Source organism: Neovison vison, chromosome 7 (assembly GCF_020171115.1).
Source record: "Neovison vison isolate M4711 chromosome 7, ASM_NN_V1, whole genome shotgun sequence".
Classification (NCBI taxonomy): Eukaryota; Metazoa; Chordata; class Mammalia; order Carnivora; family Mustelidae; genus Neogale; species Neogale vison.
The window spans coordinates 110,176,967-110,194,997 of NC_058097.1; the positions used below are offsets into that span (position 1 = coordinate 110,176,967).

Here is an 18,031-nt window from a genome sequence, read left to right on the forward strand (position 1 = left end):
AACCTCTGCCTTATGCGGTCTTCCTTTGGGAGGAATTATGTGAAGGGAGACGGGAGAGGGGAGAGATCTCTCAACCTGCCATCCTAATTATTTTTTTTTTGTCCCAGCATTGATATTAAGATGAGCCACTGAGCAGGGGAATGATGAGTAGGATTAAAACATCCTCTATAGGTTCACTTTAAATAATTAATCGTACATTTATTGAGCTCCAACTAGGTGGAAAACATTGTCCTAGGTGTTTTATAGAAAACAATGATAAATCATTCATCTGTTCGATCATTCTGAGAGATGGGGAGTCAGACATAGACAAAAGACAAGGAATAAAATGTTGGTGGGGGAGGTGGAGGAGATTAGCTCGAACAAACCCTAGAGACTGATCTAGAAGAAAAGCTTCCTGACTTTCTGATTGCAGGTTATGAAAACATTTTTGGACACATCCTATCCTCTTCGATTTTTGAACAGCCTTGTGCCTGTTTTATGGGAAACTATGAGCCAGAGAGGCTGGAGGACGGGACCATAATACAGGGAACAGTAGCAAAGTCAGGTTTGAATGCAGGCCTTCTGACTCCCAGTTCACTCATCCACAGAGCCCCTCCCCGTTGGGCCCCATCCAGGCCTTACCGGATGTTTGATGTCCCATGTCCTTCTGAGGCTGGCTTTGGGCTGCCTTGGGCTCTGCTTTCCTTGGAGATCCATGAAGTCTGTGCTCTTGCCCGACGCTTGGCAGCCTAGAACCTTTCTTTTCCAGTCTGGGGGCAATCCAGTCTAGTGCCTTAATGTTCAGCTATGCAGGGTCTGTTCCCTCCAGGCATGGCTTCTTCTACAATCTCAGGCTCTCCTGCAGTGGCTAAGTGCCCACTCCCCAGCCTCTCTGCCCTCCAGGCCATCTGGCACACCTCTGTCTCATTGATCTCCTGCAAGCGCAGCTCCAGGATTCACCCTCCCTTGCCCAGAAACTTTCATTGTGGCTCTTTATTGCTTACACGATAAAGTCCCAGCAACTTAACCTTGGCATTCGAGGCCTTCTAGAATCTGACCCCAATACTTATCTGTCTCTGGGTAGTGTGCCTCTGCCAAGCTGGTTAGTCACTGCCCTTTGGACACCTCTTGCTTTTCCTGGTGCCCTGCTAGAAGGTCTTCCTTCCTAAGCAGCATGTGCCTGCACTGTCCAAGACTGCGGCTCACCTGTCCAGGCCTGGGGATGTTCTCTGCCTCTGTCTTCCCAGCACTTCTTTCTCATTTGGTGACGAAGGCTGCCCTGCCTTGTCAAAGCTGCTTTGTGACTGTGACGCGTCATGCGTTCATAGGTGTGCTGCTTGTGACGTCCTCCTTTTCCAGGGCAGATGGTGCTCTGGAAGGTTCTGCGGCAGCGTTCTTGGAGGTGTGTCCAGGTCCCATCCAGGTGGCAGCCCCATCAGTAGAGGAGCAATGCTCACAGCCTTTCTCTCCCCTTCTTGGAGAGAAAGGAGCTGGGCTCCCATGGTCATGTTCTGTGCTCCTTTCACCATGGTTCCTAGATGGGGCATACGGAGTATGGAGACAGCTCCCTGCTTAGCCAAGGAGGTCAAGGTTCTCCCCCACAGTCCTTCTGAGACTATGGGTGCCCCTGGACTTCCTGTCATCCACAAGGGAAGGATTGGACCTCTCCAGGCCATGGCAGAGGGAAAGTGATGGGACTTTGGCAAGCTGAATGCGAGCTGTGCTCTCCTGGGGCTTGCTACAAATGCAAAAGCACAGGGCAGCTGCTGGAGAGGGTGTCCTCTGCATCCCTAAGCCCCTCAGAGACCGACTGAACATGGCAGCCCTCCCACCCCGGGGTCTCTCCTTCAGAAGGAGGGCCCTCCTTTTGCCCAGGGCATGGGATCCAGCCTAGAACCAGAGCTCAGGTGTGTGGGGGGTACTCAGAGGTGAGCACTGAGGCTGCGGGTAGCCTGGGGAGGGGGTGGGAGCTGTGGGCAGAGGACAGGAGAGCGGAGAGTTGGGCTTGGACTGTGGCTGGGAGGGGAGTGTGATCTCAGACCAGGTTCCAGGGTCAGCTCAGAACAACCGACGCTGACGAGGGCCCGGGCAGGCCCAGCAGTCACTGTGCACTTGAACTTGAGGTGTGTTTAGCCTCACTATACAGAACAAGGGGACCCAGGTTCAGGGGCTTAAGTAGCGTGCTCATATCTCTGAGCCAGTCATTGAGAAAGTTGGGATTCTTTATTGTTTTTTAAATTATTAAGTAGATTTCTTAATTGAAACAGCAGCCCAATCTCTGAAAATGCACACACACTGTAGAGAACACTTTAGAATGAAAAGCAAGTCTCCTTTCTACCCTAACTGCCGTTCTAGAACCCTCTCCGGGGGGCAACTGGCCAGCAGCCAGTGACTGTTCTCTGCACTCACAGAGCCTGGTGCCAGGCCTCCCCTACGCAGATGGCCGTCGGTGCCAACAGAATTGGGTGGCAGGGAAGGGGTGGATGGACCGTTCATAGGCTCTTGGGCAAGTCCCAGAGATTGTGTTTTGCTTGGATGACTGCTAGAATAAGAATAAGTTCAGTTGCTTTGCATCTTGAATGGGACACCACGTGCTTTGTTATGCACCTTTATCTTAACATACTGGGCTCTCTTCTTCTCCCCACCCCCCACTCATCCTCCACCCTGGGGAGAGCCCAGGGGGTCCATCCTGGGCTTCCCCGTGGAATGCAGACACCTAGGGAGAGTTGGTTTGGCCCCTGGTCTGGCTGGCACTTAGGAAAAGAGGACAGGGCCTTGCTTTCTGACCATGGTGTGAAAGACACCAAAAAGCCGATATGTACGTGAAGTGACCGTGAACAGGACAGACTCCACTTCGGCTGGGTCAAGGGAAGTCTGCCACGTGCTTCTTCATTACTAACATCAGAGCGCTTTCCTCTGGCTTTGACCTCAGTGGCATGGGAGAGAGTCTGCGTACCATCACCCGTGTGTCTCTTGTAACCCATCTTTGGCTTCTGATAGTTCAGTTCTGATGAACCTCCCCTCCTGCGTCACACACAGCCCACACAGCCGTGCCGGCTCTTTCCAGATCTTATGGAGGGCTGCGGTGCATCCAGCTTCACTCTAGGGCATGGCCAAGCCTCTCCAGGACAACCCCTCTCCTCCCAGACACCCAGACAGATCCCGAGCAGGGCAAGAAGACCTGTGTTTATCTGGAGGTAAATAAAACACTGTCCTTAAAAAGCAGTTTCTCTCTGCATCAGCCTTGTTGCCTGCTCCCTCTCTGTTCCACTGTGGACACTCTTGCAAGGTCTCTCTGCTCTAAATGTGTTACCAACAGCTCCAGCACTGGGCAGTTTTGTTTCAAAGCCTCAGCTCACGTGGTCTCTGCTAGGAGCTCATCTCCCCCAGGACCCAGCCTGGTGGCCTCAGATAAATGCCAGAGACGTTTCTCACCGTCCCCAGCCAGTTTTGCCTGTCACATCCGACGCGGGATCCTCTTCCCGCCTCCCCCAGCTCACTAAGACCGGTGGTTAACTTCCTATCTTCTCACCTCTAATCACTTCCTTTGCACTGGAAAGCAGATTGGATGCTGTGGGCTCCTCTGCTTGTCTGGGAAGGTGGCTGGGTCCGGAGCCAGGTTCATGGAGGCAGCTGGCTTTAGATGCAGAGCTGTATCCAGGAACCAAGGGCCCCTAATGAGGGAGACGGGATGAAAATACAAGAGACGGGGAAGATGTTTCAGCTTTCCATCCTCTTGGACTCCCTGCCATTTCCAAAATGCACACTGCTGGCTCTCACCAGAGGCCTCTGGGTCTCCCCTGGGTCATTCTTCTGTCTGGGAATCTTCTCCCTGCTCACTGTGTCCCCTTTAAGAGATCTGGCTAACTCAGGTTGAACCTTTTGTCCCCAGGGAAGCCTTCCCTTCCCACCACAGGAGGTCCTTCTGCCACACACTCCATAGCATCCTGAACTTTTCCTTCATTGTCTGTAATCATGGCATCCAGCTTCCTGGATATGAGAACACTGTCTTTTCCCTGACTGTGAGCCCCAGGGCCTGGACGGTGCCTGCTCATAGGCACTCAGTAGAAATATTTGTGGAATGAATAAAGTATCAATCCTCTAGTGTTGTGAAGGATATTTCTATGCTTTGGCCAGTCTGGAGGGAAGGAACAAGGTGCACCATTTTGTTTAGAAAGCACTTGGCTCGTCTGTGATGGAATGCTCCACTCATTTTCTCATTTGGTTCTCTTAGCAGCCCTGTAAGGGAGACGGTCGAAGTATAACTTCCCCATTTTATAGACCAGAGGTTAAGAGATGGGTCCAAAGTCCGCTCTTCTCCTCCAGTCCCTGGTTTTTCTCCTCTGCTAGGCTGAGTCTGAATGACGAAGGAAGATGACCTTCTTCAGAGAAAGCTTCCGGGATGGGGTTGACTTAGAGCAGCGTTTTGGGGATGAGAGAGCTGTGCAGTAGTACGTGTGAGAGGCCTGGGAGGCTGCCTTGTTGGGAGAGGCTGTGGAAGTGGTCCTGGACGCCTGTGCGTAGGGGTGGAGGGAGCCTTGAATGGTGGGTGGAGAGAGGAAAGAATGGAAGTTCTCACGGACTGATTACATTACAGTTAGAATCTATTGCAACAGCTTTTCAAGGGAGGAGCCCCAGGCCATGGCTCACGTTTGTGGAGATGGCGCTCTCACAGCCTAAGGACACAGAGTGGCCTGTAGGTTGGGAAGCGGGGGACAGGCTCTGGCCCCTGGCGAGGGGCAATTCTTTAGAAGTGGATAGGCTAGATCTACACAGGAAGTGGCTTGGAGGGGAAGAGAGACTGGTTATTCCTCATGTCCTGCTCCTTAGTGTCCGAGAATGGGAGACAGCTGTCGCTGGTCACGTGTCCTGAGTGCTAGCAGATTCCCCTGGTTGCTTTGGTCCTTGAATATCCTTCCCCAATATCAGGCCTGGGCCGGGCTGGCCACCGCTGTCTTTAGTTTATCTGAGGAGTCAGACTGGGTCCCACTCCCCAGCAGATGCAAGCCGCCTTTGGCCAACCTGCCACGTTGTAACTCATCACAACCTCCTGGACACATCTCCTGATGGTAAATCCCAAACACTGAGGACACCTGGGCTGTTCATTTGGCCAAGGGAGACACTCAGACTCCTTTCTCTGTTGCTTGCTTCCCCCGAAGTGAAAATCATGCAGATGGGCCCTAGATCGACTTGGATTCGACTCCTCTTCTTCAACATCATGATAATCATTATAATCACATTCCAACATTTCCTCAAGTACCAACTGTGTGCCAAGTTCTGGGATACAGAGAGAAGGCACGTGTAGAGAATAGTGAGTACGAACCAGTCTTGGAGCCGGTGGCCTGTTAGTCCCGTTGGCCCGCCAGGTGACCATAGCAGGTCTCACATAACTTCAGCAGTTCCGGCTGCCACATCGATAGGTGGAGAAAGTGTGAGAATCTGCCTCCCAGGGCTCTTCTGAGGAGCACTGAGGCTGAAACAGTATTCTGCACATAGAAAGTGTATGTTCAGTAAATGTTAGCATGAAGTCGAATTCTTAGAGCTGCAGAATGGCACCACTTGAAAGAACTTAGCGAACATCTAGACCTATTCCCTCATTTTACAGAATAAGAAACAGACTCAGAGAGGTTATCCCCCAGAGCCTGTGAACACTGGGTCCCTGTCTCCCAGGGTCCCTGGGGGAGATGGAAAACTTAGACATGCTGACCAACTCTATCAGGCCCCAGAGGTTGATCCACCCTCAAGGAGACCACAGGGTCTGGGGCAGCGCTGCTTCCCCGACCTGGCCACCCAGCTTCCCTGCACGCTCTGTCCAAGCTGCTGGCTGCTGCTGGGAGTGTCTTCCAGCCGGGGGGGGGGGGGGTCGGAACAGCCCAGAAGCCCACATCCATTTGTCTTGAGGAGCCTGGAGCATCATGAGGAGTAATCAAGATCTTGTTGCCCACAGACGAGAGAAAACCTGTAATTAATCTGGCTGCCCCTCTGATTTCCTCTGTCATCCCCGCTATCAAACACCGTCTGGTGGCTGTCAGCCGCCTCTCGGACCCACCCTGGAAAATCACGATTAATGGTGCAACAGCCCTGTGAGGACTGGAGAGAGAGAGAGAGAGAGAGAGACAAGAGAGGGACTGCTGACACATCAGGAGAGGAGAGGCCATTTAGCTCAGCTGGGCTGGGGGGGTCCCAGCGGCATGCTTACTACCTGAACGCTGTCAGCCGGCGACATGCTGTGTGCTGTGTGTGTGTGTGTGTGTGCGCAAACCAGTGTGGGCTGGGGATCTTCAGGCACTTAGCAAGTTCTGCTCAGTGTAGGCAGTGCAGCAAAGTGTGTCGGGAAGCTACGTGTGCAGAAGAGATGTTCCCCTGCTCCCCTGGAGCTCATGGTCTGGTTGTGGAGAGAGGACGTAAGTAAGCACAGAGTGCTTGGCAAAGGCCTGTTTGCAGCCACGGGGAGCTAGGCGCTGTCCATGGTGCTGACGGGCCTGTCCTCCTAGCACCTTCCATCAGGCGTCTAAGCGTGGAAGTGGGCCAGAGATGTCTGGAGACTTTAGGGATCCTCTGGCCTGAGGAAGTTCACCTGTCCTAAGATTCTGGAGGGAAAAATGACAAATCAGGTTCTTTCGGAAGAAGTGGGGATGAGTGATTTTTGGTGTTTGTGTGAGGAAACTGCCCCTGGGTAGGTAAGCGGTAGAGCCCATCTCCTCCCGGAGCACATCCTTCCTGTGCTCAGGGAACAGTGAGCATCACACACTGCCTGCCACCAGAGCTTCCCAGGACAGCCTGTGCCATGGAGAAATGGGCTCTAGATTGTTAGGCTCCTCCTGGGCAAGTGCTCCAAACGTCAGTCACGGGTAAAGACTTAATACTGCCAGAGCCTTTTCCACGTATGTTATCTGACTGGATTCGTTCATTATTTCCACAGATATTTTTGAGTGCCTACTATGTGCCAGCCTGTGCTAGGCATTGGAGATACAGGTGGAAAATTTCAACGTGTTCCCCGCTCTCCTGGTGCTCATCAGCCTGTGAGGTAGGCATCGTTGCTCCCATGTTCCTGACGAGGAGGTGGGCTTTGAAGGAAGTAAGCCCCTCGAGAGTGTTCCTTCAGTAAGGTCCAGAGCTACCCCCACTGGCCTGACTTCCGTCCCAGTGTGGCCTGATCAGCAGGGTTATCCCATGTCATCTAGAGCAGTGCCCTCAGTGACACAGGAAAGGGCTACATGTCAACCTTCTGCCCTCCAAGTTCCCAAAAGTCCAGGAGTGAGGCCCAGCTCTGGTTACGTGGGGACAAAGACCCCCCAGAGAGCCAAAGTCATGCTTAGATACCTGCTTTGAACTAAAATTCTGCTGGAAAAGAGCAGCAAAAGAACAAGAGACAGAGAAGATGTTTCAGCTTTCCATCCTCTTGGACTCCCTGCCGTTTCCGATATGCACACTGCAGGCTCTCACTAGAGGCCTCTGGGTCTCCCCCGGGTCGTTCCTCTGGGAATCTTTTCCCTGCTCACTGTGTCCCCTTTAAGAGACCTGGCTAACTCAGGTCGAACCTTCTGTCCCCAGGGAAGCCTTCCCTTCCCACCACATGAGGTCCTCTTGCCACACACTCCATAGCATCCTAAACTTTTCCTTCATTGTCTATAATCATGGCATCCAACTTCCTGGACATGGGAGTGCTGTCCCTCCTCTGACTGTGAGTGCCAGGGCCTGGACAGTGCCTTCTAGTAGGCGCTCAGTTCCTGCTTGCTTCCCTCCCCATGCTGTGATTCCTCTTTGCCTGGATCTACACCGTGATTTCCCCTTAGATTGTTTGACCTACAGCAAATATACAAAATGTATAAATCAATTGGCAATTTATTTCATATTGGTGTAAACTGAACATATGACTTTTTTTTAAATGACCCCTTTACTGTTTTAAGTAAACTACCCCCAACGTGGGACTTGAATCCATGACCCCAAGACCAAAAGTTACATGCTCTACTGAGCCAGCAAGATGCCCGAGCCAATGCCTTTTGGATGTCATCTGTTCATTGACTCATTTGGCCAATATTAACAGAGCACCTACTATGTGCCAAGTAGCATGCTAGGTACCTGTCACTGTTTCTCCCATCATCGCCGATGGTTCTGCAGGCAGACAGCCTTCTTGTAACTGGCTAGTGCCATGAGGAAGAATGTTCCAGGTGTGGTGGCAGCATATGGGGAAGAGATCACAGAAAGCCTCAGAGGGGATACTGCAGTGAGCCTGTAGAAAACTGTCCCCAGGCCATCGGGGGTCGAGATCACATCCCACGTGGGAGCTCTCATACAGGTGGCATATTGGGAAAATCAGGGCTCAGATTCTGCTGGAACCTGAGGTGCAGTGGGCTGGGGGGCAAGGGAAGGTGAGCAGGATCCAGCTCATGAAGGGTTTGCCTGTGAGACTGAGGAGTTTGCCCTTGATCCTGGAGGCAGGACAGAGTCAGGGGAGACTGAGCCTGGGTATGTCGTTATCATGTTTGCATTTTAGTAAGAATCCCCACCACATAGCTGAATGGAGAACCACCCTGGGAGAGAAGGAAAGACCCAAGGGAGGGAGGCCAGGAAGGCTGCTCTGATCAGAGTCCAGGTCATTGCTGAGAGACATCTGGATGGGGGTGGCGTGAGGGTGGCAGACCATGGGGATGCAGAGACAGTCATGGGCTTTAAGAGGCAGAGCAGTCGGGATGGGGTGATTGATCAGAATGGCGTGTGGGGTGGGAACCATCTTGGGCAACTCAACTTTCTGGCTTGGATGATGAGTGGGGTGTGGTGCTGCCTAAGAGGACAGAGGGGAGAGAAGAAGCAGCTGGTGGGTATGGGGGTAGGGGGATAGGTTACCCTTTGTCTAGGATGCAGTGTGTCTGAGGTGCTCAGAATTGCAGGACGCAACTGTATTATGCCAGGGCCCTGGGCATGAGATGAAGCCACACCATGCAGGTGGCAAGGAGCCACAGGAGGAGGGGAGCTCCCCACGGGGGACAGTGTTCGTGGGCAGGGGGCCTTGGTGCTGTATCTTCAGGATCGTTTCTTTTTCCTCCCTAAATTATTCAGATACTTTTAGTTGATAAAGGCTGCCCTCTTTGGTTCTAAGACCAGATTCATCTAAACATTAAAATGAAAATAAGACTTCGGATTTCTTTGTGCTTTTTGATGAAGAATCTGCAAGCTTCCTCTCTTGTTCTTATGTACAAACAGTAAAGCTATACAAGAAAGGCCAGTGGAGTCAGAGACCTGGCTGTCTGGGGCTTTGCCTCCTGATGGCTATATGACCTTGAGCTAGGCCCTTCCCCTTTCTTGGACTCCGCTTCCTTTGTGTGATTGAGATTGTCCTGTGGATTAAAGCAGAAAGAGACGGTGGAAAGAATTTTGCAAACCAACGAGGCTTACAATCATGAAACACCATGGTTCTTTTGATTCCTGTAAGGTTTGGGAAGAGATTATTTCTCATCTCTGTGCCCCAGATCATACAGTTGAGGCCCCAGAGCAGCCCAGGACCTCCATCCTTGCTGTCCTTATGTGCGGTCTCCAGAGTCAGCTAGGCTTCATGGCCACGAACGATGGGAGGCAGGCCTGCATGGAAGGAGTGTAGTTGTGTCATCAAATAGAATTTACACAGGCTAATCTGACACCTCTTTAGCAGTCTGAATAATAATTACCGAGTGGCGTGCTGATCAGGCATAAATGGAAGGCATTTGACATAAATTATTATAGTTAGTATTGCTTTTATACAGCCTAACCAGATTTTTACAGTTCTTTCCTCTTTGACAGCTGATTCATTTATCCATTCAACACATATTTATTGAGGCTGTAATATATGCCAGGCCCTGTTCTGGGCCCCGAGGAGACAGACGAACAAGATTTCTGCTCCTTGCCCCACCCCCCTTTGTTGGAGCTTGCATTCCAGTGGGGAGAGCGTCACTGGACAATCAACTTTATCCATAGCGAATAAGAATGTCAGGCTTCTCTGGAGACTGTGTGTGCTGTAATTTGTCCTTGTATCAACATCCATGAATGATAGGATGGAGATTCTGGGCCTGATTTGCCAACAGCAGAGCTGCCTTTGTCTTAGTCCTTTACCTTTCTTTCTTTCTTTCTTTTTTTTTTTTTTTAAAGATTTTATTTATTTATTTGACAGACAGGGATCACAAGTAGGCAGAGAGGCAGGCAGAAAGAGAGGGGGAAGCAGGCTCCCTGCCAAGCAGAGAGCCCGATGCGGAGCTCTATCCCAGGACCCTGGGATCATGATCTGAGCTGAAGGCAGAGGCTTTAACCCACTGAGCCACCCAGGTGCTCCAGTCCTTTACCTTTCTTTAACTCTGACTCCCAATAGCAGGTGATTGCTTGAGCCCTTCTATTCATTGAACAAGTTCATCCTGCACACCTGTTGTGTATAAGTAGACTGGGGAATCAACAGCAGGCTGGCACTTGTCCTTGACCTTAAGAAGCCCACATTGGTTCCATGTGTGGGCACATGGCAATGTGAGAAATAAAATAAACAGAAATATTTTATTTCTCCCAGCAATGGGAGGAAAAGCTGTAAGAATCAGCATAGGCTGTCACAGCAACACATAGAGGGGCTCTGGATTCTGGCAAATGGCAGGGGTCAGGGAGAGGAGCATCAGGCAGAGGGAACCAGGGGTACACAGGGAGCTGCCTGGTGCTGGGTGTGGCTGGAACATCAAGTGTGTGATGCTTAAACAAAGACTTACTGAAGTGTGCAACACACACACACACACACACACACAGAGAAAAGTGAATATAATCCTAAGTATACAGCTCAGGGAGTTTTCACAAACTGACTGAACACACTTGCTGGGCAGGGGGCCTTGGTGCTGTATCTTCAGGATCGTGCCTAGAGTAAGCAACAGGACATTGTCAGCACTTCCAGAAGATCCCACATGCCCCTTCCTGTTACCCCAAGGGTACCCACCAACAAGGCTTCTAACAGTTTTTTTGCTACTTTTCTTAAAAAAAAATTATTTTATTTGAGAGAGAGCACGAGTGAGCAGGAACAGGGGGAAGAGGGAGAGGGAGAAGGAGAAGCAGATTCCCTGCCTCAGGGTGCCTGATGAAGGGCTTGATCTCAGGACTCCAAGATCATGACCTGAGCCAAAGGCAGACAGTTAACTGACCGAACTACCTAAGCACCCCAGTTTTTTATACTTTTTGTAGAAAGAATCGTGTTGTATGTGTGCATGTATGCTTCTGTTCCTAGTTTCTTTTGGTCAAATTATGTTCATGAGATTCATCCTGAATCTCAACACGTGGTTGTTGATGATTTTCATTTCCATGGAACCTTCTGTTGTGTGGATATACACTGTATTTCTCTGTTCTGCCTCTGGACAGCTGGGTAGTTTCCAGTTTGGGGAAGTGCAAAGTGCTGCTGTGAACATTCTAATACATCTCTAAGACATCTGAGCACATACATTCTGTTGGAGATAGGCTTATTGTGGAGTTGCAGTGTCCCTACGGTACAGATAAAGCTCTGGGTTTCGGAAGCATAAAGACCGTTTTTTCAAATCCATTCTATCAACTTACACTTACCTTGGCACCATATGAGAGTTCCAGTTGCTCCACATCCTTGTCAACACTTGATACTGTCTTTTTAAAAAAGTCGTTCTGGTGGGTGTATAGTGGTTTCTTACTATGGTTTGAAGTTGCATTTTTTGATGCCCAGGGATGCTGAGACCCTCTTCCAACGTTTATAGGCTTTTGGATGCAGTTACTAGTGGACTGTCTGTTCTAGTCTTTGCCCATTTTTCTGTTGAATTGTCTGGATTGGGTGGGGGAAGGAATAATTTTAATACTACTTTCCTAATCAACGGTGACCAGGGGCTAGCATATCCAGGTGCTTACTAGCTTCTCCTTGACCCCACTGATGGTGTGTGGCTGGCAGGCTACAGACTCTGTTCTCAGGGTGTCGGTGGTCTCAGGGAGGGGACAGTACCCATGCTGCCTCGGAGGAGGCAGTCCCCTCCAAGGCTCTGGTTTTGATATCAGGCCCATTGGCCCCAGGAGGAATGAAGATTGGTGGAGAAAGGATGGGAAGGGGGTCATTTCCGGCAGGTAGCAGGAGCAGATGCGGAAACCAGCTGATGACCTGGTTTGTGTGCTTCTACCCTCAGTTTTTACTGAGAATGGACCTCTCAATCTGGGCCAGGGAGGGACTGATGGTGTTTAGTTCCTGCTTTAGGCCAGGCCTGAGGCAGCTGCTTTTCCCCTGTTATCTCGGTCTGTGGTTCAGCTCTCCCACCTGAGAGATGCCAGGCTAGTTTTACCTGCGAGGAAACTGAGCTGAGGGGTCAAGGACAGTCCTCCTGAAGGCCACCTTGCTAGCACGTGGAGGATCAGGACTTGAACCCAGCCCCTTCCCCTCACTGTTCTCCAGTGAGCATAGCAGGGCATACAGCATGTCTCCGGGGCAATGGCATAGTCTCACCACCCCTTCCTCTTCGGCTCACTCATGGCTCTTGTTTCTTAAGAGCAGATGAGGGTTTTCATTCCAGATTTCAGAACCGTGGAGCCCCTTACATCATTCGGTCAGAGTTACTCCCCCAAACCCCCAGCTGGATCGGGGGGCTGGGGTTAGAACATGAGCCTTCTGTGGGCCTGGCCTCAGGAGCAAGGACCAAGGAGCTGGCCTGGAGCTGGCCTGGAGGTTTCCCTGCCAGTGGTTCTGCAGAGGATTGAGAGCCCTCCCCACGGGGCAGCTTTGATCGCAGGGATGGGTGGGAGGCTACCTGGCAGGGGCGTCAGACTCACCTGCTCCCTCCCGCCGCTCTCCCGCAGAGTTATGTCATGCCCAGACCAGCAGAGGGCTCCATGAGGATTTATAGAAGATGCCCCGCCTCTCGGCGCCTTTGGTGCTGCTTCCCGCGTGGCTAGTGATGGTCGCCTGCAGCCCGCACTCCTTGAGAATTGGTAAGTGGGGCAGCCCAGCTCTGGGGGATGCCCCCACCTGGAGCCCGGGTGTTCGTGGGGGACATCTTGTGCGTTGTGCCCTCCCTGAGTTCAGCTGGGCTAGCGGTGGGGGTAGGCCGGGCTCACAGCTCCGATCCGGCTGGTGGTCAGTCTTTTCAGCCTCCTTGTGGGGAGAACAGAGACACGGAGTCCCTGTTACAGTTTGTGGCGGACTCGGCCTGGCACATGAAGGGTGAAGCAGGAGGGTGGGCATGGCTGTGGGGATTTTAAATCCAGGGCTGGAGATTAGAGAAGAAATTACCTCTCCTGGTCTCTGATCAATCCAAGAAGGCTTCCTGGAGAGTGTGCCTCAGATCTAGTCAGGGAGAGCTCTCAGGGGCCCTGGTCGGCTGCTTGGCAGGGCCCTTGACATGGTGTGTCGGTTCTCCCTGGCCTGGTTCTAGAGAGGGAGGCAAGGCCACTGCAGTGGCCCACATTTTCCCCCTGGCCTTGCTGCTGTGGGGACGACCACTCTAGGGACAGGCAGGCTGTGCTGCTCCCTGTCCCAGCAGCAGCCCCAGTCCTGGAGCAAGGCCTTTCTCCCCTGGGAATACAGGAGTGCCTGGGAAGCCAGGTGCCTCTTCTTCCCCACGACGGCATGAGCCTCATTCCCTACAGGCTCGGGCACTGCTAATGTGGGTCATATGAAAACAGCTTTGACTGCAGGGACAGGGAGAGTTTATGCCAGTGTGCACTGTGCGGTTGGTCCATCTGATGGCCCAGGACTGATGTGGGCTGTCATGGATTGGGGGATTGTGTGTATACGGGGAACGGGGTCAGTGTGGACAGGTGGGTTGGGGTATAGCGGTGAGAAGCCCAGGTGGATGGACTGTTGGTCGTAAGAAGGCTGAGTTAACATCAGGACCCCTGGGGCAAGGTGAGACAAGAGCCCCAGAAGGACTCAAATCTAGGCAGCTTCTGCAGATAGGTACCCATGGGATGCCCCTCTTCCCAGACTGGGGTGGGGAGTGAGGGAAGTGGATACTGCCAATAAGGCAGGATCCTAGATCCTAGACCTGAACTTAAAAGTGTTAGAGGCTGATTGAGAAGGAAGGTATCTTGATGCCGAGTCCTAGGAGATTGGCTTTTAAGCCGCGTGCAACCAGGACTGGTCCAGAGTCCTAGAGGTGGGCCTGCTGGTGGTGGGCAGGAGGCCCCGGGTGGGCAGAGGCAGGCCAGAAGCCACGACCCGGGCTAGGCTCGCACCGTGGGCCAGAAGCCAAGCTACAGGTCTCCGGGCTGCCCCGTGTGGACTCTTGGGCCCACTTCTCCATGCATATGCAACAGTAGCTGATTGGAATCAGAAATGCAGACAGGTGACTTAGTTCTTCCCTTCTCCCTGCCCTCAGCTCACCACTCTGCATGCTTTAAAGCAAGGAATTAAAAACAAAATCTTCCCTCCCTCTCCCCATTCGTTTTTACCGAACTTCAAAACCTAATTTAATTCTGCTTAGGAGCAATGCAAAACGGTTCGTATCCTTAAGATGCTTAATTTATAAGATGCCTACAGTTATTCAGCGTTTGCTGCGAGGTTTTCACCCCCACTAAATGAGCGGATAAAGCGGTAACCCATCAATTTCCATTTGTCGCTAATGGGAAGCGGAAAGGGATTGAGCCAGAAACGGCAGCGCCTCACGGCCTTGGCTCTCCTGACACCGGTTCTCCAGGAGGGGAACAGAAAGTGGAGCTGACAGATCCTTCTCTTGGCTGCGATGCTGACAACGGAGGGCTTCAAAAGGACCCCTCCTGCTCCCGCACCCACTCCTGGAGCATTGCTTGTCCAGTGCTGTCAAGACGCTGTTGGCCCTCTGTTTTGGTTCATGCCAGGCCACTTTCAGCCCATCTCCAGCCAGGCGCCCTGCTGGCTGGCAAGGTCAAACCGGGCCTCCTCTCACACAGAGGCCAGGAAGCAGAGTGAAGCCAACAAAGGGACAGAAAAGAAAGGCAAAACCAAAAGCCGCAATGCCGGGACCCGTTTCCCCCGTCTCCTTGGTTATCTTGGGAGCCGGGAGGTTTTTCAAGTCTCCTAAACCTAATGAACAGAAAGGTGCTAATCACTGTGGGCTCCAGAGGGGATCTGGAGTGGGGCGGGGAGGGGAAGAGAAGTAGGTCAAGAAAACAAGTAGCTGAGCTTGGCAGCAGGCAGCCATGAGCAGAACGGGCCGGACCGACGCTGGTGGGGTGACGTCTCCTGCGGCCCCCAGAGGCGCACGGGAAAGGGAGGGGTGTGGTTCCCCTTGTCCCATTCCAAGGGTCACTTCTCCCTGCATTTGGTGCTTTCGGGGTTCCTTCCAAACTCCTCAGCCTCAGGAGAGATAGCGGAGAAAGCGAGGCTGCAGAAAGGATGAGGAATCCCAGAGATGAATTGCCCCGCCTGCTCCGTCCTCAGCCCTGCCGCGTCCCCAGCCCTGCCGCGTCCCCAGCCCTGCCCCGTCCCCAGCCCTGCCCCGTCCCCAGCCCTGCCGCGTCCGCAGCCCTGCCGCGGCCCCAGCCCTGCTCTGTCCCCAGCCCTGCTCCGTCCTCAGCCCTGCTCCGTCCTCAGCCCTGCTTCTCCACCGGTGACAGTATGGATGTTTGCAAAGAGACGGCCGAAACCATTACGCTGCCTGGGCACTGCTGTTTTTCATTCAAGTGAGGTGCGGGGCGGGAGATCCAGCCAAATTGTCTATTACGGTGCCCGGTGTTTACCCCCCAAATGAGGTTTTGGGTAAGAGAAAGGGATTTTATTTATGACCATGAGGCTGCCCGCATAAATTCCCCAAACTCTCACACATATGTCAGCCCCCTTCAGTCATCTGTCTTCTGAAAATGTCTTTTGATTTTGCTTCTGTCCCTCTGGGTTCTCTGAGTGATGACTGTGGGAGCCACAAGTTAATAAATGCTCAGAAGGGGACCCCACCCCATCTCTCCCACCCTCTAGTACTTGGAGGGACTGTCGTCTTCTCTTAGAGCGATGAAGGATTCTGAAGATCCCATTCTCCAAGCCGCTCATTTCACATGGGGGAAGGAGGCCCCAAGGGGATGGCGCGAGTAGATGGCCGGGCTGGTGGCAGCCCACGCTAGAGCCACTAGTCCTTGACCGCTCTTGCCCTGCTCGCTTGGCCACCCACCTGCGGGCTCACCGGCCGCTGGGGAGGAGACTGGCCACCCGTGGTATTGTCTCTGGTGCTTTTCTTCCACCCCATTCCTGACATTAGCAAATGTTACCTTTGCCCTGAACACATGAAGTACTCAGTAAGTATTTGTCAGCTTTCTAGACTGTCTCCGGTTACTCGTTCCTTGGCCCCCGTTTCAGCCCCCGTGAACTACTCACTGTTACCCAAATAGACCAGGAGGCTTTGCTCTAGGCTTTCCCCTCCTCCCTCCCGTGCGGGGGAGCTGCTCTCCCCATTCTGGCTTCTCTTCCTGGAAAACTGCTCCCACGACGCGTCTGCTTCCTCTTCACCTCCCCCACCTTCCTTCTCAGAAAACTCCTACCACAGCTACCCCTTCTCCCCCTCCCTCTCCTCCTCTTCCTCCTCCATCACTATTCTCCCAAGCTTAAATGGCTTCCACCGCAAAGTCCTTTCTCATGATCTCCCTGTCCGTCCCGGGGAGAAATCATCTTTTTCCTGCCATGTTTCCCATTCCCTGGTACTTAACACCTGTTCCAGCACCTGCTGGGTCATGCTCTACTTATCACCAGACTGTGAACTCCAAGGGCAACTGGCCACCGGACACACTGCATGTATGTGAATGGATTGTTCAGATTCAGTGACTGGGTGTGTGGACAGATCGGCGGCCCCTTGCAAGACCAGGTTCCCCAAGAACACATTCAGTATCTTTGTTTTAACATATGGTCCTCTGGTCTTGCGTATGCTTAAAGGGGTAGACTGACTGGAGGAAGGGGAAGAGAAAGGAGAAAAAGGAGGAGAAAATGTGCTCGGTCTTCTCTGGAACACATAACAAGAATGGGCTGAGGCTTTTCATTGGGTTCTGATGCTGGCTGTGACAGTAGATACAGTGAGTCAACTACCCATTTACCAGTGCCCTCGACAGGTGTTTGTTGAGTACTCTGTGCCGAGCACTGAGGACTTGGAGGCGCGGTAATAATCACCAGAGCCCCTCCCACTCAAAAAGGCCTTCCTCTCTCCCACAACCCGGGCTTCGTAGTTCATGTATATCCGGCAATGTCCATGGCAGAATTAACCACCTGATGTTTAAGATGAAGACAGGAAGCCTTGGGGAGTTGAAAGAACTCACAAGGTCATGTAGATACTGAAATTGGAACCTGTCTCCAAAGCTGTCTCTTTCTACTCTGGGCCACTGCAGCTGGTACACCTGGCGATCCCATTATCAGAACACACATGTAAACGACACCGTGTTCTACCCAGTAAAGGAATTGACAGAGGGAGTCTTGGCCTTATGTCCTCTCCAGCTCTCCGTGGATTCTTTTACCTGCAAATCATTTCCCAAGGGCACAGAGAAAGTCCATCTGACCAACGGGGAAACTGAGGCCTGGGGATTTGAGAGGCTTGCTTATGGGGCACAGAAGTCCCGATGGGCTTGGGGCTCAGGAGACACATGAGCAGGTTGTGGGAGCAGTTGTGTCTCTCTCAAGTTCAGAGTTTCCTGGCTGGTAAAGCAGCAGGAACCTGGATTTATTTGACGCTCTGCCTTACTAGGACACCCATGCACTTTACAACTACCATTTTTTACTTGGTTGGTTTCCCCCAGTGAGTTCCAAGTCCTGTACAGAGAACATTAAACATAGAATATTCAAATGTTATAAAGATGGAGATAATAAGAGAACTGGGAGAGGTAAGAGGGAAGAATTAAAAACACCATTTTTTTCATTCTCTTCTGCTGTGTATTAAATATATCTGACACACCGAGGTCCAAATATACCAGCAGAATTGTGTCTTGCAAAGAAAGGATTCACCATGGGTTGTTTTTTTTTTTGTTTTTTGTTTTTTTTTTGAGGAGTGGGCTCCCCTCAATAATGTTACCACATGATGTGATTTATGGAATTTTGATGGGCACGTAACATGTCCTCTCTCTTCCAAACTGAGTCATGCAGGTAGGCAATCAATTGGTCTTTCAT

The 18,031-nt window shown here is 52.0% G+C and overlaps 1 protein-coding gene across 1 annotated transcript in view; it reads left to right on the plus strand.

Moving 5' to 3' along the window:
* GRIK4 (glutamate ionotropic receptor kainate type subunit 4) overlaps positions 1–18,031 on the plus strand; it is a 421,019-nt gene that overhangs the window by 112,041 nt on the left and 290,947 nt on the right. The window contains exons 2-3 of the mRNA XM_044258062.1: positions 6,902–7,006; positions 12,778–12,909. Of these exons, the coding sequence (XP_044113997.1) occupies positions 12,828–12,909 (82 nt within the window). The 5' untranslated portion in view covers positions 6,902–7,006; positions 12,778–12,827. The remainder of the gene's footprint in view (positions 1–6,901; positions 7,007–12,777; positions 12,910–18,031) is intronic.